The sequence below is a fragment of the Salvelinus namaycush genome, chromosome 31, assembly GCF_016432855.1.
Source record: "Salvelinus namaycush isolate Seneca chromosome 31, SaNama_1.0, whole genome shotgun sequence".
NCBI classification, from domain to species: domain Eukaryota; kingdom Metazoa; phylum Chordata; class Actinopteri; order Salmoniformes; family Salmonidae; genus Salvelinus; species Salvelinus namaycush.
Window position 1 is genome coordinate 21222522 of NC_052337.1, and position 23854 is coordinate 21246375.

The window sequence follows — 23854 nt, forward strand, 5'->3', positions numbered from 1 at the left end:
ATATTACTTTTTTAATGGCAAGTAGGGCTTAATAACTAGTCTGAACCTTAAAATACCTGTAACTTGATCATACATGAGTAAGTGCCAGTGGTGGTTCCTGCCGTTTAGGGTAAAGGAGGATGACACATTTTTTTAATGAACATGGTCTTATTTCTATTGCAGCATATTGGATGACTGTCATTCATATCCCTTACAAAAAAGATTGCAGTCTGATTGCAATATAACTACAGTTAGAGTGCAGTTTAACTGCAGTATGCTGCAAATACTGTGTCCAAAATTAAAACTTTTTTTATTGCAGTAATTTTGCATTGTAACTGCAGTTACAGTGCAGTATAACTGCAGTTCAACTGCATTACACTGCAGTTATTCTGCAGTCATTCTGCAATCACTGTGTCCAAAATACCACAGTTGACTGAAGTTACTGCAGTTTCAAAACTGCAAACTTTTTTTGTAAGGGACCCAGCTCAATGTAACATCGATAGGTTTAGGCTACTACATGATACTAGAATTTTCCCTGTACCCACTGAGGTTGCTACAATCTAGCCTATGAATGAAAGTTTACAACGTAACTTTTTTTTACAACAACAGGTCAAGAGATTTGAGTAATCAAGGTGACAGACAGTGACACATTCAATACCGCTTTGCACACCATTTCCTGCATCTCTAGCTGATCTAGGGTGTAATCATTACTCGAACAGTTTCAAACAAGAGTCTCTATTGGACAAATTCAGGTATGTTTATCCCCGTTCAGTTGGTTTCGGTTGAAGAAACTTTTTTTTTTCAACAGAATCGGCACAATGAATACACCACTGATCACAAGCAAACACAGTTTACTTTCATAGCAGCCACATACAAACAGCTCATTGTATATATAATTTCTTCTCGCATCTATCTACGCGCTCTCTTCCTCACCTTTTCCCTTCGCTTGTCGACTTCAGGGCTCAACACATCAGATGTCTGTGACCAGGCGAAAAATCTTTCCAAGCCAAACCTTTATATCATGACCCGCTACACACAGCCTACATTGTTGCCATGTCATAGTCAACATAGCTACTAGAACTAACAAGTTAGTAATCCCGCTACAATCATGCAGTACAGTGTACTGTCAGCAGCGTGCAGTTACACCGATGGGCCCAGGTGGCAATACATTTATAAAATCAAAAGCTTACCTTGACTTGGAAGAGTTCCAATGTTGGATAGACATAGCCAGCTAGCTAACATATCATCCCTCTCTGTTTGAGCCTTGTGTTTGAGTAGGCTAAAATAGGTAGCTCTCTCCTGCTTCTCCTTAATTTTGGAAGAAATTAATTTGTTCAAAACTATTCAACTATTGTCTTTCTCTTTGAGGCATCTACTCACCACATTTTATGCACTGCATTGCTAGCTAGCTGTAGCTTATGCTTTCAGTACTAGATTAATTTTCTGATCCTTTGATTGGGTGAACAACGTTAGTTCATGCTGCAAGAGCTCTGATAGGTTGGAGTACATCCTTCAGAAGTTGTCATAATTACTGTGTAAGTCTATGGAAGGGGGTGAGAACCATGAGCTTCCTAGGTTTTGTATTGAAGTCAATGTACCCAGAGGAGGACGGAAGCTAGCTGTCCTCCGGCTACACCATGGTGCTACCTTACTGAGTGCTGCTGAGGCTACTGTACTGTAGACCTTCATTGCCGAACAGTGTGTTCCAATCAATTATTTCGTTACATGTGAATATATTTAGTATAGTTTTATCTAAAAATTATAACTTTTTTAATGTTTCACTATTCATTTTTTCTTCTGAAATTCACAGAGGAGGATGGTCCTCCCCTTCCTCCTCTGAGGAGCCTCCACTGGTAAGCACTGCAACATGGAACAGGTGCTCTCTTGTTATGTCCCTATATCATCCAAACTACACAAGTAGCCTACTGAAAGTGAAAATTCAAACCTGTCCCTTGCAGTAATAGTTTTATCACCATGAGTGTGGAATGTTTCATGTGCGTTATGTGGTGTGGCAGTGACACTTGTTTGCATGTCTAATCACATTTGTCCCTGTCTGTGTGGGCTTTGTGTTCATTGTGTGTGTGTGTGGTCTGGTCTCTCTCAGCTGCTGGACAAAGGCACTAACTTCTGCTGGTTTTGCTTGGGTTACACACACTGTGGGACTGACTGTGCACCCTGTCCCGTTCACCCCGACAAGATGCATATGAATAGCTTACTGAATCGATGTAGTAAGTAATACACTCTTCTAGTCCAACCATAAGCTCCTAACAGCATACTTACTACTTTCCTTCTTCTTTTGCACTCAATTCCTCACATTTTTTCCCCAAAATATTATTGGGCCCACTCAAAATATAATTCTAATGGGGGAGCCTTCTTATTGGTCAACAAAAGACAGACCATCTCTTGTTGTCAAATTGACTGGCTCCAGCAATTCTCTTGTTGTCAATTCAATAACGGACCAGTTAATTTGAGACCAGTGAGATGGTTTGTTTTTGAGTTGTTACTTCTAGTACCTTTAACACGTTTCCCTCCCTTGAAAGAAAATAATTGGAGAAATGCTCTTGTTGAATGTGATTGCATTGCTTTAATCCTATATCTGTGCACCCCATAATTTTACATTGCTATATTATCCATCAGCGCGGCAGGCTTCACATTTTTTAGGGGCTTAGTTTACATAGAATATGTTTACGTGAAATATGGCTTGTCTAATGATCTAACCTAAACTTAGGTTGTGCCAAGCCAGTCACAGTGATAAAGTAGGTCTAAACTTGTGTTGAAATCATGAGTTCCTTTTCTACCTAGTTACACCCGAAGTTGAAGGAAATAGATTGTACAGTAAAAAATATAATGTACATGTCATTATAGACATGTTATGGGAATTACAGGATAATAACATGACTGGCCAATTATTTCACTTGATTGACTGTTTTGAGTTTTGAGTGTGGTGATCAACTCCTACACTCTGCTGTGTTCCACACATTTACATTTATTTTGCTTGTGGGGGACATAAGAGAAGACATATGAGATATAAGGGTAGGCGGTGAACATTGGGGACCTAAGGGTAGGCGGGGGACATAGGGGTCCTAACGGTAGGCGGGGGCTTGATGCATTGCCGTGAATTTGTTGGCACTCAGTTACTCCACCCAGGAGCAGGGAATATCAGGAACTGTGCTACTGCCACCCAAACGAGGAGGACAGATCATAAATCAGTTATTAATATCAGACAACAGAACAGGCATTGTGAGTCTTCAGTACAGGAGGCTCTCTAATAGGGAGCTTGTGAATACAGTAGAGTTGATGTTCAGTAGGTGTGCAGTTGATACAGTACTTGATAAACAGGTAAGACAGATTAAGTTTACATTATTATAATTCACATACTGTATTTATATATTTATATGTACAAAAGTATGTGGACACTCATTCAAATTCGTGGATTTGGCTATTTCAGCCACAGCCGTTGCTCACAAGTGTATAAAATCAAGCACAGTCATGCAATCTCCATAGACAAACATTGGCTGTAGAATGGCCTCACTGAAGAGCTCAGTGACTTTCAACGTGGCACCGTAATAAGTAAATTCGTCAAATTTCTGCCCTGCTAGAGCTGCCCCGGTCAACTGTAAGTGCTGTTATTGTGAGGTGGAAACGTCTAGGAGCAACAATGGCTCAGCCACGAGGTGGTAGGCCACACAAGCTCACAGAACGGGACCACCGAGTGCTGAAGGCCGTAGTGCATAAAAATTGTCTGTCCTCGGTTGCAATACTCACTACCGAGTTTCATACTGCCTCTGGAACAATGTCAGCACAATAACTGTTCCTCGGGAGCTTCATGAAATGGCCGAGCAGCCGCACACAAGGCTAAGATCACCAAGCGCGATGCCAAGCGTCGGCTGGAGTGGTGTAAAGCTGTCCGCCATTGGACTCTGGAGCAGTGGAAACGCGTTCTCTGGAGTGATGAATCACGCTTCACCATCTGGCAGTCCAACTAATGAATCTGGGTTTGGCGGATGCCAGGAGAACGCTACCTGCCCCAATGCATAGTGCCAACTAAAGTTTGTTGGAGGAGGAAAAATAGTCTGGGGCTGTTTTTCATAGTTCGGTCTAGGCCCTTTAGTTCCAGTGAAGGGAAATCTTAGCGCTACAGCATACAAATGCATTCTAGACAATTCTGTGCTTCCAACTTTGTGGCAACAGTTTGGGGAAGGACCTTTCTTGTTTCCGCATGACAATGCCCCCATGCACAAAGCGAGGTCCATACAGAAATGGTTTGTCGAGATCGGTGTGGAAGAACATGACTGAAAGCCCTGACCTCAATCCCATCAAACGTTTGGGATGAATTGGAACACCGACTGCAAGCCAGACCTAATCGCCCAACATCAGTGTCTAACCTCACTAATGCTCTTGTGGCTGAATGCTGCGGGGACTTGCATCCAATGTTCCAACATCTGGTGGAAAGCCTTCCCAGAAGAGTGGAGGCTGTTATAGCAGCAAAGGGGGGACAGAACTCCACATTAATGCCCATGATTTTGGAATGAGATGTTTGACGAGCAGGTGTCCACATACGTTTGGTCAAGTAGTGTATATTTACACTACATGTGTATCTAGTGTAACTGAAGTATCCATTAAATATCAGCACATTTTGTAGAAATATTTGTATGGATGAAATTATTTGCATCAGCCTTTGTAAGAGAAACGCTTAGCCTAGAGACCTAGAGAAGGTCAGATCTTTGACCCTGTGTCATCTGTGGGTACAAAGCCTTCCTCAAATCTATGCATCATTGTCACTCATTTAGAGAAGGAATGAGAAATGCTCTTAAGAATGTTCTCTCCCTCTAGGAGTGATGCACGTTTTGTCTGTGCTTTCTGTTTGCCATGTACTGTCCTTGGTTATGTTGATACTAATGCTATATTCTGTGGTGTTTCACTAATGGAAAATAGTTTGTGGCAGCCATCGATTGTTCAGTGGGAGCAAAGTAGCTGAATGAATGTGCGTAGGTCAGTTTGGGTTGGTTTACTGACCAAAACAAAGGAGAACAACGTGGTCGATTCATAAGGGGCTTAACAGCGCGAGTTAGCCCTTATCTGTGTGGCATAACGATGGCACGGAAGCCTTGGCTGAACCCAGCCATGAGGTGACCATCTCTACATGATGTAAACACAGAGGGTAACGCTGGCCATATTCAGATGCATGAAGGACTTATGCGTGTGTGTTTGTATGCAGATGGATCTGGTGTGATTCTAGAGGTTGGCCATAGGTCATTTTCAGCTTTGGCTACTCAATGTGGAACTGTGACACGTGTCACTTAGTTCGCCGGTCATCCAGTAGGACTTAAATACTTGTCAGGTCATAATTGGGGAGCATAGAGTGATCATGAGGAACAAGGTTACATTAAGCTAAGGGTCAAGGCCTCGGAGTGCAATCATTTCCTCTGAGGTTTTGCTATGGTAGTACGGTCAAGTGCTCTGGAAATGTCTGGATTTCCTTTAGACACACCTTGTCACATCCTGGATTGTTTGTGATGACACACAGGCGAGGTAGATCCTTCCTCTGTCCTTAGTTAAATCCTTCCTATGTCCCCAGTTTCTCTTCTGGTCCAGGTTAACCCTTCATAAAAAGTCATTAGCACGACTGTCTGCATGTTTACTTGAAAAGTATCTACTTTAAAAGCCTGGCTACACAATTGAACTGAAAACAAACTGAACCCCACACGAAGCTGCCACATTGTGCATCGTTCTGGTCAGGGAAAAAGTTAATATCCAGTAAACAGTTTTCATACCCATAGTTTGTTTAGTTGGTGTAGAACCCAGAAATATCCTGTCTATTGGATTGGAGTTTCTGTGGGTCTCTGATGGTGTGCCAGCTAGGAGGCACAGTGGTACAGGGTACCAGTGGTACAATAGAGAGTACACCACCAGTAGCAGACTGTGCTCCAGCTGTAGTTAGGTAGTGGTCCTGGGCAGGGCTGTGGAATGTGACAGGGCTGTGAGGATTAGTTGAACCTTTGAACATCATATTGTTCTGTACTCAGGCACCTGGCCTGGTAGCCTGGTACTGGCTGCTTTGGCACTACTGGAGACTGGTGGGCCCCAGATACCCATTCTGAACCAGAGCCATACAGATCTCTAGGCCAATCTGAACCATTCACCATCTTTTCACTCCAACCAATGCAGGAGCTGGATAGTAATGTGTTTTTCTACACCCACAATAACATCTGCTAAGTAAGTGTATGTGACCAATAACATTTTATTTGATTTCATCTGTCTCTGGTTGGTTGTGTGTTTATCAGAACGCTGATCCAGTTATTAAGCTACCAGACCTTAGTCACTGACCTCTGATTGATACTCTGAGTCTGACTTTAATAATACACTTGACACTTACTCAAGACAATGTGACCGGGGGAAGGACAATGGGTGATTTAAAGGAATAAAATACACTATGTCTCTCATGTCAAATATAATGACCATGTCATTAGGAGCTGAGAACACCTTGCCCAATACTCTTAGTCATGAGTAAGTTTAAACTTTGAACTTAGTTTTAAGCAACACGGTAATAATATCTCTTTGTTTAAAACAGGGTAAATCCATTTGAATTCAATCACGTTTTGACAGAATCTCTTTTGTTTTAAACAACATGACACCCACCCTGAGTTCATGTTGTGTCTCAACCGATGGTGGGCACAACACAAAAAGCTCAGATTATGTAAAATAGGGTCTTAGCAACCACAGAATCAGAGTTTACCTGTTTTTAGATAATTTGGCATTAATATTTTTTTCAAGAAATTATAAAAAGTTTGACTAACCTGTTTTGTAAGCTTTAAAAATAATATAAATCTCAAAGGTTTATATTTTCCAGTGATGAAGACATGGTTGTCTCATGCTATGGTGGAGTATGCAAAAGGTGTAAACTTTGAGCGCTTCTATCTCTTGAATGTTTGGCATTCAGGTCCAAAAAGTCACTTTCGTAGCACTTCTACAATGGGCAAATATGTATGGAAGGTTTTGTTCCAATCAAAAGGGTTGCTTTCAAAAAGTTATTGAATTCAAATGGATTTACCACAAAAAGTTGTTTAATGCCTTGATTTAATAACTTGCCCAGAGCAAGCCCCTATAGAGCTGAAGGAGTGCCTAAATGATGTAGCATTAAGAAGACTTTTGTCTAATCCCTCTACCTGGACAGGACAGACCGTAACTAGCAGTGGATCTTCATGGCTTTAGGCTTCCCTGTGGAAAACTGTGAGCACTGATAGACAGATAATGAGAGATCATTGGGTATTTGTTATTGAGACTGTGTGCATGTGACTGGTGATTTTACAGCCAGCTCAGTCAACTGTTTACAAAGTTGAAAGCATTCAAAGAACTGCCATTCACATGGAAAATATCTACAGTACAGTCCCACACCCTGATGTCAATGTTTTACATGTTGAAACTTCAACTTAGCCTGGGTGGTTTCCTTAAATATAATCATTCCAGCAGTTTATACAACACGCGCACGCACACACATACACACTCTCCCAAAATGCACACACAGGTCGACATACACTTTATGGAAGCAGCAGGTCGTGACCTCGGGAGACAAACCATCTTAGGTAACAGGAAGTAACCTGAGAGAGCCGTGTCATAGAGGCTGAGGACAGAGAGAGAGGGAGGGAGCAGTTAGTCAACCACAGCTCTTGGGTTCCACTACACTGAATTATTGATCCAGCACATCAAGGCAAACCCAGGCAGGCCAGAAGCCGATCCACTTACCATCAACACAAGTCCCAACCCTGCCAGCTATCCGTGCAGCATCATGTCACAGGGACCATAAATTAATCATTATCCACGGGTGGCCGGCCCATTTGTAAAAGCAAAATTTCGTCACTATTCAACCTGATCTTTTGTTTGTTGCATTGCCCATAAGGATCTTACACTAACTGTATTGCATATGAGAGTGATGTACACTTGTATATTGTGTGTGAAATAATGCATTGAGTCTGAGCCGGTCTGTGATGCTGGCCAGTGTAAGATTGTGTTGATCAGGTTTATTTTTATATTTTTGTGCTCATCACATCACCCACACAAGGCAGGCCTTGTTCTTTTTGACTCCCCCGCCTCCTCTCTGGCCCTCTCAGAACAAGTGTTATGAAATCAACTGTTGTCCATTTGTGTGTGAGGGCTGAGAGACGCTATGATTGTGTATTGGTGGGCAGCCCTCCACATGTCCTGACATGTTTAACCCAGTTTGTTCCATGATTGCCTCTCTGTCTCTCTCTGTCTCTCACTGTCTATCCATACGGATACAAAGTACATAACGTACTCCCACTAGCACAACCACATTCTCTTTTCAGTAGCTCGTATACTCAGACATTTTAGTCTCAAACATTAATTTCCCCTTGTAAAACTACACAGTCAGTCAAAGAATGACACAGAGTTTGCGTAATGCTCCAGAGGACCACTCAGAATATACCCTCATACATGCAAGGCATAGTGTTCAGGAAGGCAGGTTAGCCCACACAAACTCAGCTAGTTCTCATGAATCTACACACACACACACACACACACACACACACACACACACACACACACAGCCTTGGTATGAGGAAGGCCTTTCTGCCCACTCTCCTGAAAGCTCTGAGAGTTTTAGTGGGAGAGAATGTGAGGGGGAAGCAGAACTCTGGCAAAATGCTTTCTCATTTTGAACGGTCACAATGTGAAACATCAAGTTCAAAATCTTCTCAGTCCTAAAATAAAATAAAAATGCGGGGGACCAGCCAAGCAGGTTTCAGGAGTGTTGAAAACAATGACTTCATCGTAAAAGGAAAAAATATGACGTGTGTGTGCGCGTCATGCACAATAGATGGTAGCTCATGCAGTGTGAAGAGCCATGTTCTAGTTTGTGAAGCAGAAACGTAATATTTTACCTATTTTACCTGTTTGTGTTGATTTGAATATCTCTCTGTTTATCTGTACTGTACTGTACACCATGGTTGCATATACAGTGGAATGAAAACAGATTTCTTTGTCCACATACATCAGCAGAAAGGAACGCCATGCCTACTGTAAAATATGGTGGTGAATCTTTAATGTTATGGGGCTATTTTGCTTCCACTGGTCCTGGAGCGCTTGTTAAGGTTAATGACATCATGAACCAACCCAGTACCAGCACATTTTTGCCAAAAACCTGGTTCTCTGTCAGGAGGCTGAAACTTGGCTGCAAGTGGTTCTTCCAGCAAGACAATAACCCCAAGCACACATCAAAATCCACAAAGAAATTGTTATTTGGCCATAGAATCAACAGTTTGCAATGGTCATCTCAGTCTCTGGACTTGAAACCCATTTGAAAACCTGTGGTTTGAATTGAAGAGCGAAGTCCGTAAGCGCAGACAAAGGATATCAAGGATCTGGAAGGATTTTGTATGGAGGAATGGTCTAAAATCCCTCCCAACGTGTTCTCCAACTCATAAAACATTTTAGAAACAGGCTCATTGCTGTTATCCTTGCAAGGTGAGGTATTAAAAGTATTGAAAACGGTTGTCAATAATTGTGACCCATACCTTTTTTTTGGACCAAAAATAATGACTTAATCTTTCTCTGAGCAATTGTATTAGAGAAAAATAATATAATTTCCCCAAAATGTTATAATACAATATAGCTTAGTATTTGAATTATTTATTTTGTACAGTAATTTTTGCTCATCTTTATGAATGGTATCAATAGTTTTGGACCCAACTGTATATTCCATAGTGCTGAAAGTCTCATGTTGGAATGAAAGAGTTCAAAGGGCAGAGATGAGTAGAAGCAATCTTTTCACAAATCTGAGAGAGAAAGGATTTGATCTTCAGTGAGATGAGACAGGAAGTATGAGGTCAAGGGATTTCAGATCCATCTCTCTATGTAAATCCCTTAATAATCCCTTCTGGGACCTAAATGGGCTGATGATGAATCCCATATGGGCCTGTAGAAAGGCTTTAGCTCTACTGTAAGTTGTCTAACATGTCCTCTGTATACAACATTATGCCTTGTTTACGTCAGCTGGATTTTGTAATCAGCGCCCGGTAACCGCGATAGGGGAGGTTACCAAACACAGATTATTTGGGCATCCCCCTCCCCCCGGTTGTTTGTCTGTTATAACATTGTCAATCATTTGTCCATTGTGGTGAGCTTTGTACCAGTACACTGCATGACAAAAAAGTATGTGGACTCCTGCTTGTCGAATATCTCATTCCAAAATCATGGGCATTAAAATGGAGTTGCCCCCCCCTTTGCTGCTATAACAGGCTCCATTCTTCTGGGAAGGCTTTCCACTAGATGTTGGAACATTGCTGTGGGGACTTGCTTCCATTCAGCCACGAGCATTAGTTAGGTCGGCCACTGATGTTCGGCTATTATGCCTGGCTCGCAGTCGGTGTTCCATTTCATCCCAAAGGTGTTCGATGAGGTTGAGGTCAGGGCTCTGTGCAGGCCAGTCAAGTTACTCCACACCGATCTTGCCAAACCATTTCTGTATGGACCTCGCTTTGTGGACGGGGTGTTTTTATGCTGAAATAGGAAAGGGCCTTCCCCAAACTGTTGCCACAAAGTTGGAAGCACAGGATCATCTGGAATGTCATTGTATTCCGTAGTGTTAAGATTTCCCTTCACTGGAACTAAGGTGCCTAGCCCGAACCATGAAAAACAGCCCCAGACCATTATGCCTCCTCCACCAAACTTTACAGTTGGCACTATGCATTGGGGCAGGTAGCGTTCTCCTGGCATCCGCCAAACCTAAATTAGTCCACATACTGCCGGATGGTGAATCGTGATTCATTTCTCCAGAGAACATGTTCCACTGCTCCAACGGAGTCCAACGGTGGCAAGCTTTACACCACTCCAGCCGATGCTTGGCATCGCGCATGGTGATCTTAGGCTTGTGCGTGGCTGCTCGGCCATGGAAACCTATTTCTTGAAGGTCCTGGCTAACAGTTCTTATGCTGACGTTGTTTCCAGAGGCAGTTTGGAACTCGGTAGTGAGTATTGCAACCGAGGACAGACAATTTTTCTGGCACTACGGCCTTCAGCACTTGCCGGTCCCGTTCGGTGTGCTTGTGTGGCCTGCCACTTTGCGGCTGAGATTGTTTCTTCTAGACGTTTCCACTGCACAATAACATTACTTACAGTTGACTGGGGCAACTCTAGCAGGGCAGAAATTTGATGAACTTTTGAATACATAGTGTAGATTGTGTGAGAGGATGTGTCTGGAGGCCCGGGGTTGCAGGGAGAGCCAAGGGTTAGAGTGATGGACTCATTGGACTGATGGCTGTGCAGACTGCAGAGTGGAGTGTGGCTACTAGGACCACCTAGGAAAGATTGGATGGAGCTTGCGCTGTAAATGGTTGGTTTATTTATTTTCTATAAATATGGTTGGATGGTTAAAGAGAAAGAAGGCCTTTACTGGCAGTCCCCCACGTCATAGATGGCTGAAGATTGAGCAGCGATGGCTTTTTAATGTTGGGGTGATGTAACAGTCTGTCATCCACACTGACATGTTAAGCTGTTGTTGATGAAATAATATCGGTCTTGTACAAATTGGTCATGCGGTACGTAACACACACACACACACTTACTCTTTGTTCTCTATCTCTCTCTCTTTCATGATTTTTTCCCTCATCAATTTGATTCGTGATTCAATTTCCAGGCCTTTGTAAATACGTTTAAAATAATTGTTTCAATTGACCTGCCTGGTAAAATAAATACAGTGCCTTCAGAAAGTATTCATGCCCCTTGACTTATTCCACATTGTGTTGTGTTACAGCCTGAATTCAAAATGGATTAAATATATATATTTTTTATCTCAACCATCTACACACACTACCCCACAATGACAAAGTGAAAACATGTTTTTCAGACTTATTTCAGACAATGAAATGCAGAAATATCTAATTTACATAAGTATTCACACCCCTGAGTCACATTTGGCAGCGAATACAGCTGTGAGTCTTTCTGTTTAAGTCTCTAAGAGCTTTCCACACCTGGATTGTGCAAAATGTATTCTTTTGAAAATTCTTCATGCTCTGTCACATTGGTTGTTGATCATTGCTAAACAACCATTTTCAGGTCTTGCTATAGATTTTCAAGCAGATTTAAGTCAAAACTGTAACTGGTAAGCAACTCCAGTGTAGATTTGGCCTTGTGTTTTAGGTTATTTTCCAGCTAAAAGGTTAAAGGGGAATTCATCTCCCAGTGTCTGGTAGAAAGTAGAACCAGGTTTTCCTTTGGCCTCATGGTGATGTGTTGGATTTGCCCCAAACATAACCCTTTGTATTCAGGACATAAAGGAAAAGCACCCAACAAGTGCTCAGCATATGTGGGAACTCCTTCAAGACTGTTGGAAAAGCATTCCAGGTGAAGCTGGTGTAACGGATGTGAAATGGCTAGCTAGTTAGCGGGTACGCGCTAGTAGCGTTTCAATCAGTTACGTCACTTGCTCTGAAACCTAGAAGTAGTGTTGCCCCTTGCTCTGCAAGGGTCGCGGCTTTTGTGGAGCGATGGGTAACGACGCTTCGTGGGTGTCAGTTGTTGATGTGTGCAGAGGGTCCCTGGTTCACGCCCGTGTCGGGGCGAGGGGACGTACTAAAGTTATACTGTTGCATTGATGCTGTTGACCCGGATCACTGGTTGCTGCGGAAAAGGAGGAGGTTGAAAGGGGGGTGAGTGTAACGGATGTGAAATGGCTAGCTAGTTAGCGGGTACGCGCTAGTAGCGTTTCAATCAGTTACGTCACTTGCTCTGAAACCTAGAAGTAGTGTTGCCCCTTGCTCTGCAAGGGTCGCGGCTTTTGTGGAGCGATGGGTAACGACGCTTCGTGGGTGTCAGTTGTTGATGTGTGCAGAGGGTCCCTGGTTCGCGCCCGTGTCGGGGCGAGGGGACGTACTAAAGTTATACTGTTACACTGGTAGAGAGAATGCCAAGAGTGTGCAAAGCTGTCATCAAGACAAAGGGTGGCTACTTTGAGGAATATAAAATATATTTTGATTTAACACTTTTTTTGTTACTATATGATTCCATATGTTTTGATGTCTTCACTATTATTCTACAATGTAGAAAACAGTAAAAATATAGAAAAACCCTTGAAATAGTAGGTGTGTACAAACTTTTGACTGGTGCTGTACATTTTTAAAGTCATAAGAGAAGTACACAAATATTTTGACAATTTAAACATAATTATAACCTATAGGACAGTCAACAAGTTATTTATAGTTTACTAGGAGCCACTAGTAAACCATATCTATCCCCACACCAACACACTTACAACTTCACATTGGCCCAGGGCTGGATGGTGAGCTCATGTGGCCCTCATGATCTCACCACTCTACGTTACACACTCCAGGGTAAAGGCTGCGTTTGCATGTGAGTGTAACCCAATCAACCACCCAAATAGATCACTCATGTTAAAACTGACTTTTGCTCTTTGTCGAGAGAGAGAGAGAAAACAACTTTACTTTGAAAACAAAGACACAATTGAGTTTACAGCTAATCAACATTGGCTTGTCTGCCCAGATACACTGTATGGCAGTGTGTTTCAGATAAAACAGTCCTCTTGGCAAAGTCATAACATTACCATGACTTACTGTATTTTTGTGGATTTATGACATTCCTTGGAGTATTGCATTGTTTATGACCTTACTGTGCTCAAAAGACTCGGAGGAAGCCCCTGTCTTAGAAGCCTTGTCCTGGAGCCAGTGGCCTGTGTGTGTACATGGCAGAGAGGTGTGATACAGGGGCCTGTATATGACTTTTATATGACCTGTGTTTGGCCTGGCGCCTGGTCAGAGGTCCCCTGGGTTCGCTGTCTCTGTCTAATCTCCACTCTAACATGTAAACCTCACCGACCATGTTTAGTGCATGTTGCAAAATGTATTTACACACACGTTATTCAGTCATTTCACCAACACAGCTCGCGTGAACGCGGATCTGCGTAGCCAAGCTCTAAAATAGAACTTGGTTCTCCACATGCTGTAAGTCCCCTCCTTATTGGATATCAGGAAGATACAAACCCACATGGATGATTGAAAGACAAACCAGGTGAGATTAATTAAAGATTTTGTATGATTTCAGGTCAAAATTCTACAAAGGAAAAGCTAAAAAGAGGACATATGCATGTCAGGTAAAATAACAACCCAATGTTTATCTCCCAGGGCAACCTAGCTAGCAACAGCTAGATAGCTAAATATCCATGAATGTTTCATGTGTGTTTCGACATGCCCCCAAATTTATATAGTTGGTTCACAGTTGATTTTGGTATTTTAACCTGCATGTTATCATCGTGTCTGGTGTGTATGGACGAAATTAACATGCGGGCGATGGCGCACGTAGACGCATGCGCGTGGCCGGTGTAGTCAGCATGTAATTCCCCCCTCACGCCATCCTGCCCCTCAATCCATCTGCCTCCTACCCACCCTTCCCCCTCCTACCCACTTCTATTCCCATCGCCCCACCCCTTCTTATCCCAGAGCAGGGAGTCAGTCTCTATAAAAATATATATTTTTTTATCTTCCTGGGTTTGACACAAAACATTAATAAACAAGAAGAGCTCAATGACAGAACTACATACATCTTTAAGAAACAGAACTGTAGGAAAACTGCAGGTCCAGACCGGGTCTCCTCAGCCACACTAAAGCACTGTGCTGACCAGCCGTCCCCTGTATTCACGGACATCTTCAATCAATCACTTGAACTATGCACTGTTCCTGCCTGTTTTAAATCACCCATCATCGCTCCCAAAGAAACAGAAAGTATCCTGCCTGGATGACTGTTCTTGCGAATAGAAAACTTTCAGAACAAAAATTCCAGTAATACTTTTGTGTACATGTGCGCTAAGCTGACCTTAGTGGATTTGTGAACACTGAAGAATCTAGTTTCTCGTGACTTCTTCCTAGTTCATGGACTTTTCATGCTTCTGCAACAGAAGAAGACAAGATAGTGTCATTATTTATTATGGCAATGTTCTACACATAAAACTGACTGGATTCTATCTCTGTCAGCATGTATGCTCTCCCACTAAAGTATTCTCATGCGTACCTTATCTGATCATCATGATGAAAATATTTAGCAGAACTCCTTTCAACCATGCACCATTTGCAGAAGCTATGAGAAGCTTGTCTGACGGAATCTGTGTGAACAGACAACAAACAGGAGGTTGTTTGGCCTTGAGCAGGTGTTGGATACAGTAGCCAAGGCCTCAGCCCGGTATAATTGTTTTCTGCCTTGGAGCTGAAAGGAACAATGACATGCTGTTGTGATGGTGTCATAGACCTCTGCCTATGTACAGTATGTATTTGTAGTTTTAGGCTACACACCGCATAAGCAAAGAATAATGAGTCTAAACCGCGATTGTGCGTCTCCAAATGGATTTTAAACCTGTCATAGTTATGCTGGGCAAGTAAAGAATCCCTTTGTAAAGGGGATTTTCAGGTGAACAAAAGAGAAGAGCAGTCATGGATATAGTCAATCATAATAATTTCAGTTTAATACAAGTTGCAACAGCGATATACCTCCCGCACAGAAGCAGAGAAGATGTCTAGCAGAGACATGCCCCTTTATATTCTAATCTGAGGGTACCAAATGTACTGTAAACACCAGGCAGAGATGCTGGGAGGAAGACACAACATCAGCGGCTACAGAATCACAGTGTCATAGATACATTATCAGTATTCCCTCGGCTCAGTGTGGCGTCAAACTTTAACCATCACATTCAACACTGGTAGACATTTGATACTGGCAGTTAAACAGGTCAAAGGTACGAACATCAGTACTTGGTTACAGTAAATAAAATACAGCCGAGGAATTTATAAAATAATTCCCCATTAAATACTTAGAAGGAAATTGCTAAGTTATTTGCAATTAATTGTATGCATTAAAAAGAGCTTTGAGTGCAAATTATGGTTTCATCTCACAATGTCTTGCATCTCATCAAAATGTTTTCCCTTTCCTCAGAATCTGTTTCATTTGCATTTTAAATGAGTATATTTCCCTTTCAAATCACCCCCATTTTATTTCAAGATCAAAAACATTTCCTTTTTCAGAAACTTTTTTTCTCATTTTTACTACACTGGACAAAAATATAAACACAACATGTAAAGTGTTGGTCTCAGGTTTCATGAGCTGAAATAAAAAATCCCAGAAATGTTCCATACGCGCACAAATTTTATTTCTCAAAAAAAAAGCACATATAGGTTTACATCCATGTTGGTGAGCATTTCTCCTTTGCCATGATAATCAATCCGCCTGACAGGTGTGGCATATCAAGAAGCTGATTAAACAGCATGATCATTACACAGGTGCACCTTGTTTAGGGGGAAATAAATGGCCACTTTCAAATGTGCAGTTTTGTCACACAACACAATGCCACATATACTGTATCTCAAGTTTTGAGGGAGTGTGCAATTGGCATGCTGACTGCAGGAATGCCCATAGGGTGGAGCACAATTGGCCCAGCGTCGTCCGGATTAGGGGAGGGTTTGGCCGGGGTAGGCTGTCATTGTAAAATAATAAATTTGTTCTTAACTGACTTGCCTAGTTAAATAAAATGTAGACCAGAGCTGTTTCCAGATAAATTAACATTAAATTATCTACCATAAACTGCCTACAACATTGTTTTAGAGAATTTGGCAGTAGGTCCAACCGGCCTCACAACCAACCACACCTCCACATCTGGCTTCTTCACCTTCAAGAACATCTGATCATCTAAAGCCCAATCATTCTGATTGGCTGGGCCTAGCTCCCCAGTGGGTGGTACTGGCTGCCAGGTGGGTCTGCCTGTTGCCTCCAAGGCCCAATCATGGGTGCACAGTATAGTTTTGAGTGTTTGCCGCCAATATTTCTGGATTGAAGGAGAGCATTGTGATAATTCTAGTTCCTCTGATGGCTTTAACACTGGGATAGGGATAGTGAGTGAGTGAGACTGAGTGTCTGACCCTGTGCTTCTCTAGAAGAGCTGTCCAGGATGAGGTGTGAGTTGGAGGTGACCCCTGAACCCAGCAGCCCCACGCTGCTCGGAGAGGTAGCAGACACCTACTGCCAGGTGGACCGCTGGCAGAAGCTTCGCACCGCTGTCCGCAAACTGGAATTCTGGGAAGACTTCAGTGCCGAGCTGATTGGGAGTGGCTTCTTCTCCAAGGTGTACAAGGTATGAACGGTCCAATTTGTACATGGCTGAAAATAAATTTGTGTGTGCTTGTGAATACATCGACGTGTGTGTGTGAAAGAGAGAACAAAAAATAACTGACTTTCTACACCCCTTGCCTATGATTTACTTCCCATATTTCATGTTTGTTTCAGTTACGAAAGTGTTCAAAAATGCCATCATGCTGTATATGGCATACATCCTGATAAGTGTATAATGACGTATTTCACAGAAGCCAATACATCAATTATAGTCCCAACCAAAGAGCAACCTACATTTTGTGTACTACCAACTCGGGTGTTAACTGAAAACATGATGCCTTGGCTGATCCCTGAAGCACTCCTCAGAGCAGCAGCCACAACATGCCCAAGTAATTACACTGCAGACATGTCCTTCTCTGCATTCACATGCCCACGAGACATAGGAACACAGCTTAAGTTCTCTTAATACTGTCTAGATGTGAGGTACTGTGTGTGAAGTCAAATGAACACCATTAAAATGCTAATGACTGAACACTGGCAGCATCTTCAACAGTCCTAGTAGTTCTTGGAGGTAATGTCAGGTCACAATAGCTCTGTAGCAGGGCCATCACGCAGGGCCACCGTGCGTGTTTGTGTTGAGATGAAACTCCCAGACGCTCAGATACGGATCAGAGATGGCGATATAAAGTCCTGAAAGGAGGGTGATTACAGGTGCGCAGTCAGTCAGCCAGTCTGATGGTTCAGGAACCTGTGCCAGGTTGTCTCCCAAATGGCTCCCTATGTAGGGCACTTCTTTTGACATATGGGCCCTGGTCAAAAGTAGTGTACTACATAGGGAATATGTTGCCATTTGGGACACAGCCAGAGAATGCTACTGTGGAGGGAACGTAGTGTACCACGGAACCAGTCTGGCCTCAGAGACAATAGGATGTAGTTAACTCACCTCAGGAAGAGATCAAGACTGCTAAGATTCTGTTGCTCTAGTCTCAGCACATTTTCGTCTTGTGTTGGTATGCAAGAAACTGCATTGTTTGTTTTGTTACCCTGGCTCTAGTTCATAGAGATCCAGCCTTGTTTACAACTTGTCCAATACACAATAGTGAGATAATCCAACTGTTGTCAATCAAAGCTGAGCAACAACTGCTCTGTAAATATATAACTCCCTTTGTTGTCTAGGTGTCGCACAACACAACGAGGAAAGTGATGGTGGTCAAGATCTATAAGAACGACGTGGACCAGGACAGCATCGTACGAGAGATCAGTCTACTGCAGAAGCTCTCACACCCTAACATTGTCAGGTCAGTCCCTTTCCAACATATATGACAAATGCTTGTTTTTAGAGGAAGATGTGTAGGAGTTGCAAAAAAAAAACGTAACACTGTGATAGTAATGCAAACTATTATTATCCTCACAGGTATCTTGGAATCTGTGTGCGAGAAGAAAAGCTGTACCCAATACTGGAGGTAAGTGTCCTTAATCACTTAGGACACCAACATTTTCCTCCCAGTATCTGTGCATCTCACCGTAGAATCAAGAGATTGGTATCCCTGTGTAAAACCCATAGAAATGATTATCTCTATGGTATAACCCATCTCCATAGACACATGTAGATTCTCTATGGTACTTTCCCTCTGTATTTGTGCATCTGGCAGTAGTCACGGTTGTTGAAGGGAATAGATTGCTAAGTATGTGTTTAACCATGGAAATAGGATATCTATGTACTTTATATGGTACTGAATAAAGGATCCCATCTCCATAGACATGAATATAGGATCTCTATGGTACTAATGCACCCCCTCTCTGTGTTGTGTCAGTATGTGAGCGGGGGCTGTCTGGAGGACCTCCTGGCCCAGGAAGATGTGTCTCTGTGTTGGAGGGAGAAGGTGGACCTGGCCTGTGACATCAGCAGAGGCATGACCTACCTGCACTACAAGAACATCTACCACAGAGACCTCAACTCCAAGGTATACACACACACCACTGCCAGGGTCTCGTCTGGACAGATGACTACAGTGGTGCCAGAGCAAAGTACACTACTAATGCAATCTGGGCTTTTAATTTAAAAAACGCACATGACTTTCATTTGACAATCTTTTTCCATGTATCCAGACGCGAGTGGGAGGTTGATTGAAGGTATCAAGGACAAGTACAGTATATGTTTCTGGTTATATCTTGATCTGTAAATCAGATAACTAGGGTCAGCCGACTATTTTCTCAAGCACGTAGATCAGAGATCATCAACTTGATTCAGCCTCGGCTCACTTTTTTCTGGAGCGGGTGGTCAGGGGGCAGGAACATAATTACCAATAATTTGTAGATTGCAAATTGACTGCAAGAAGCCCAAACAGATATTATAATATTTGACTAAAACATAATCATTTCAAACCTTGCTTACATTTGTATACGATCACATATCTCCCTCTATTATGCACAGGAATACTCTGGAACAGATTTCCTAATTAAAAATCAATTGGAGCTGATTTTCTGTTTTGTTCTTTACAGTCTTTTATGTCTAACAAACCATTTTATACTTTTTTTTGCTCAGAAAACTTGGGGGGGGGGGGGGGGGGGCAAATAAAATTACCTTGGGCTGCCAGTTGAAAAACCCTGACGTAGATAGATATCCACTCTACCTGCACTATATCCTAACACGCATAATAAGGACCTAACCTAGTGCCTACTGTACCTATACTAGCTTTAGCCAAACTGAACCTGTCACTGTATACAACACAAATGCTAAGCTGCAGGGTTGGCATTCTTCATAGCCTGTATTAGTCCCACTGAACAACTTTAAGTCCTCTTTGAAACAGTGTTACCTCTTATTCATGCCGGTTTAGTTATGCCAAAGCTGTTTTTTTCCAGCATAGGCAGATTTACAGGGATCCTGCCTCAGATATCACTAACTACTGACTGAATTTCACTGTAGGGGAGGCATTCCTCTCAATGTGGGGTTTTGTTTCAGTTATGGGCCTTTCCAGATGCTGGCCCTGCTATTAAGACCTTCTCAAAGGCTGCATCCCAAATAGCACCTATATTCCCTAAAAAGTAGTGAATTGTTTAGGTAATAGAGTGCCATTTGGAATGCAGCCTTTGAGAAGGTCTTAATAGCAGGGACAGATTCTGGGAAGGCTCATAACTGAAACAAAACCCCACATTGACAGGAATGTCAATGTACAGTAAATAAGCCTTGTCCAAACCAGAACAGGACAGGACAGAAGCCTATAGGACAGAAGCCTATCTCATGTTTCTATAGTGTGAGGCAGTATAATGTACAAGTACACCCCCTGGACACGACCCTAGTCTAGAAAACAAGTAAGAGGGGGCTGAGGTTGAGCGTTTCCACCTCCTGGATAATCCTCTGTGAACACTATGCAAGGGGTTTGTTTATATACTAGCATGCACACACTCACATCTCCCTTTCTCATGATCTATCCATCCCAGTCCAAACTCCTCTCTTTGGTAGTAAACCACATCAGTGATGAGATTATGGGTTGTGGTGGGTGTGATTCTCCCATTGCCCCATTGCTCTGTCATTACAGGCCCATGGCGTGGCAGGAAACGCCCTGCATGCTCTTACTAGAACCAGTCATGTCTCCCCAGCAGCACCAGGGATAGAGAGGTTATAGAGATATAGGCTGAATTCTGTTTTAAATAACAGATACTCTCTGTCTAACCGCTGGCCCATAAGTCTAGATACCCATACTGTCTAAATCACTATCCCATAGGTCTAGATACCCATACTGTCTAAATCACTATCCCATAGGTCTAGATACCCATACTGTCTAAATCACTATCCCATAGGTCTAGATACCCATACTGTCTAAATCACTATCCCATAGGTCTAGATACCCATACTGTCTAAATCACTATCCCATAGGTCTAGATACCCATACTGTCTAAATCACTGGCCCATAGCTCTAGATACCCATACTGTCTAAACCACTGGGCCCATAGCTCTAGATACCCATACTGTCTAAACCACTGGGCCCATAGCTCTAGATACACATACTGTCTAAACCACTGGCCCATAGATCGAGATACACATACTGTCTAAACCACTGGCCCATAAGTCTAAATACACATACTGTCTAAACCACTGGCCCATAGGTCTAGATACCCATACTGTCTAAATCACTGGCCCATAGGTCTAGAAACCCATACTGTCTAAATCACTGGCCCATAGGTCTAGAAACCCATACTGTCTAAACCACTGGCCCCTAAGTCTAGATACCCATACTGTCTAAACCACTGGCCCATAGATCGAGATACAGATACTGTCTAAACCACTGGCCCATAAATCGAGATACAGATACTGTCTAAACCACTGGCCCATAGGTCTAGATACCCATACTGTCTAAACCACTGGCCCATAGGTCTAGATACCCATACTGTCTAAACCACTGGCCCATAGGTCTAGATACCCATACTGTCTAAACCACTGGCCTATAGGTCTAGATACCCATACTGTCTAAACCACTGGCCCATAGGTCTAGATACCCATACTGTCTAAATGACTGGCCCATAGATCGAGATACAGATACTGTCTTAATCACTGTCACTGGTCAAAACTTACTGTTTCGATCTGTCATTAGTCTCGGAAACCCAGACCTAGGATGTCGGATTCTCTAGAAAAACAATTGTTCAACAAACTTTTAATAAAAAATATTTAACTGCTATACAATTAATATTTCACTGCTGATACAATACACACACCATATATTTAGTAGAAAGTATTTTTTGTTTGGGTAGGTGAGGCTTAAAATGTGGGTGGGAATTGTACTCATATTTAGCTAGGGTAACAAGCGGATACAGTAGTGACATCATCGGTGACTCGCGTCCCATTTCCAACTTGTCCTCTCTGTCCCAACTAACGCCAGAACTTCTATTGACGTGTAAGCTGGAGCATTGGTACATTGTGGGAGGCAACCCATCTGTCTAGAGAGACTACTCTGCCATCAATAGTATTGGGCCAACAAAATGGCCACAGCAGCCCCCATGTTACATCTCAATAATTCACTGTTCAGAGAGGATGGTTGTTGAAGGAACGTTTCAGACTGGATTATGAGGCAGCCTGCTAAACCAGCTGGTTTCAGATGGGTACTGTTTGTCCTAATGCAGGAGCAATAGTCAGCTCAGTAAATGACAGAGGAACGAATCTGAAGTGTGTTTTCACAGTCACATCCAATGTTATGATTGTTTTAGATTTTTCGCCGTCGCTGTGCCTCTGTCCATGTGAGAATTGTGTGGTTTGAGCAGTGGTGGGAAAAGAACCCAGTTGGCATACTTGAGTAAAGATACCTAAATAGAAAATGACTCCAGTAAGTCACCCACCAAAATATTACTTGAGTAAAAGTATTTGGTTTTAAATATACTTAAATGTCAAAAGTAAAAGTATAAATCATTTAAAATTCCTTTTATTTTGCAAGCCAGATGTCACAATTTTCTTGTTTTTAAAATTGACATATAGCCAGGGGCTATCTCCAACACTCAGACATCATTTACAAATTAAGCATTTGTGTTTAGTGAGTCCGCCAGACCAGAGGCAGTAGGGATGACCAGTGATGTTCTCTTGATAAGTGTGTGAATTGGACCATTTGCCTGTCCTGCTAAGCATTCAAAATGTAACGAGTACTTTTGGGTGTCAGGGAGTAAGAAGTAAAATATTTCCTTTAGGAATGTAGTGAAGTAAAAGTTGTTAAAAAATAGAAATAATCAAGTAAAGAACAGATGCCCCCAAAAACTATTTAAGTATTTTTACTTAAGTACTTTACCCCACTGCGTTTGACCTCCAGCACAGTGATAATTCATAACTGTCAGTATTCAAACAGTGAATAAAGAGGTGTTTCATATGATGTAGAAACATATGAATGTATAGTCTATGGAATTAGGTTGCTACCTCAGGCTCAAACGCAGATAGAATGGAGGAGGTTAAAATGACTGTGTTGTGTGGATGTAGAAGTGTCACACTGGCCTCTTGTGGTCAACATGTTGCACTGCAGTGTGACAGTATGACTTCAGTTATTGCCTTTCTAGTGAATCCCAGCTCTATGAATATCTACTGTACATTTATGAATAGATTTTTGTCTACTGTATCGTACATTTGAATAGATTTGCTAGCAGTGACCAGTGCTTTTAATGTGAGTAATATTCTGAACGTTGTGTGTGTGTGCAGAGTTGTCTAACGTTGCCTGAACGTTGTGTGTGTGTGTGCGCAGAGTTGTCTAACGTTGCCTGAACGTTGTGTGTGTGTGCAGAGTTGTCTAACGTTGCCTGAACGTTGTGTGTGTGTGTGCAGAGTTGTCTAACGTTGCCTGAACGTTGTGTGTGTGTGTGCAGAGTTGTCTAACGTTGCCTGAACGTTGTGTGTGTGTGTGCAGAGTTGTCTAACGTTGCCTGAACGTTGTGTGTGTGTGTGCAGTTGTCTAACGTTGCCTGAACGTTGTGTGTGTGTGTGCAGAGTTGTCTAACGTTGCCTGAACGTTGTGTGTGTGTGTGCAGAGTTGTCTAACGTTGCCTGAACGTTGTGTGTGTGCAGAACTGTCTGATACGGGAGACGTCTCGGGGCAGGGAGGCGGTGGTGACAGATTTTGGTCTGGCCAGAGAGGTAATGGTGGAGCTGGCAGCTAACGACCCAGAGAGGAAGATGTCTCTGGTGGGATCTGCCTTCTGGATGGCCCCCGAGATGCTCCGAGGGGAACCCTACGACCGCAAGGTAGGTAGCCTACACCCAATACCTGCATCCCAAATGGCACCCTAT

The 23854-nt window shown here is 42.6% G+C and overlaps 1 protein-coding gene across 1 annotated transcript in view; it reads left to right on the top strand.

Moving 5' to 3' along the window:
* Nucleotides 1–23854, top strand: part of LOC120025940 (dual specificity testis-specific protein kinase 2-like) — a 28589-nt gene that overhangs the window by 664 nt on the left and 4071 nt on the right. Inside the window, exons 2-6 of the mRNA XM_038970671.1 lie at nt 16923–17119; nt 18274–18395; nt 18512–18560; nt 18912–19061; nt 23633–23809. Of these exons, the coding sequence (XP_038826599.1) occupies nt 16923–17119; nt 18274–18395; nt 18512–18560; nt 18912–19061; nt 23633–23809 (695 nt within the window). The remainder of the gene's footprint in view (nt 1–16922; nt 17120–18273; nt 18396–18511; nt 18561–18911; nt 19062–23632; nt 23810–23854) is intronic.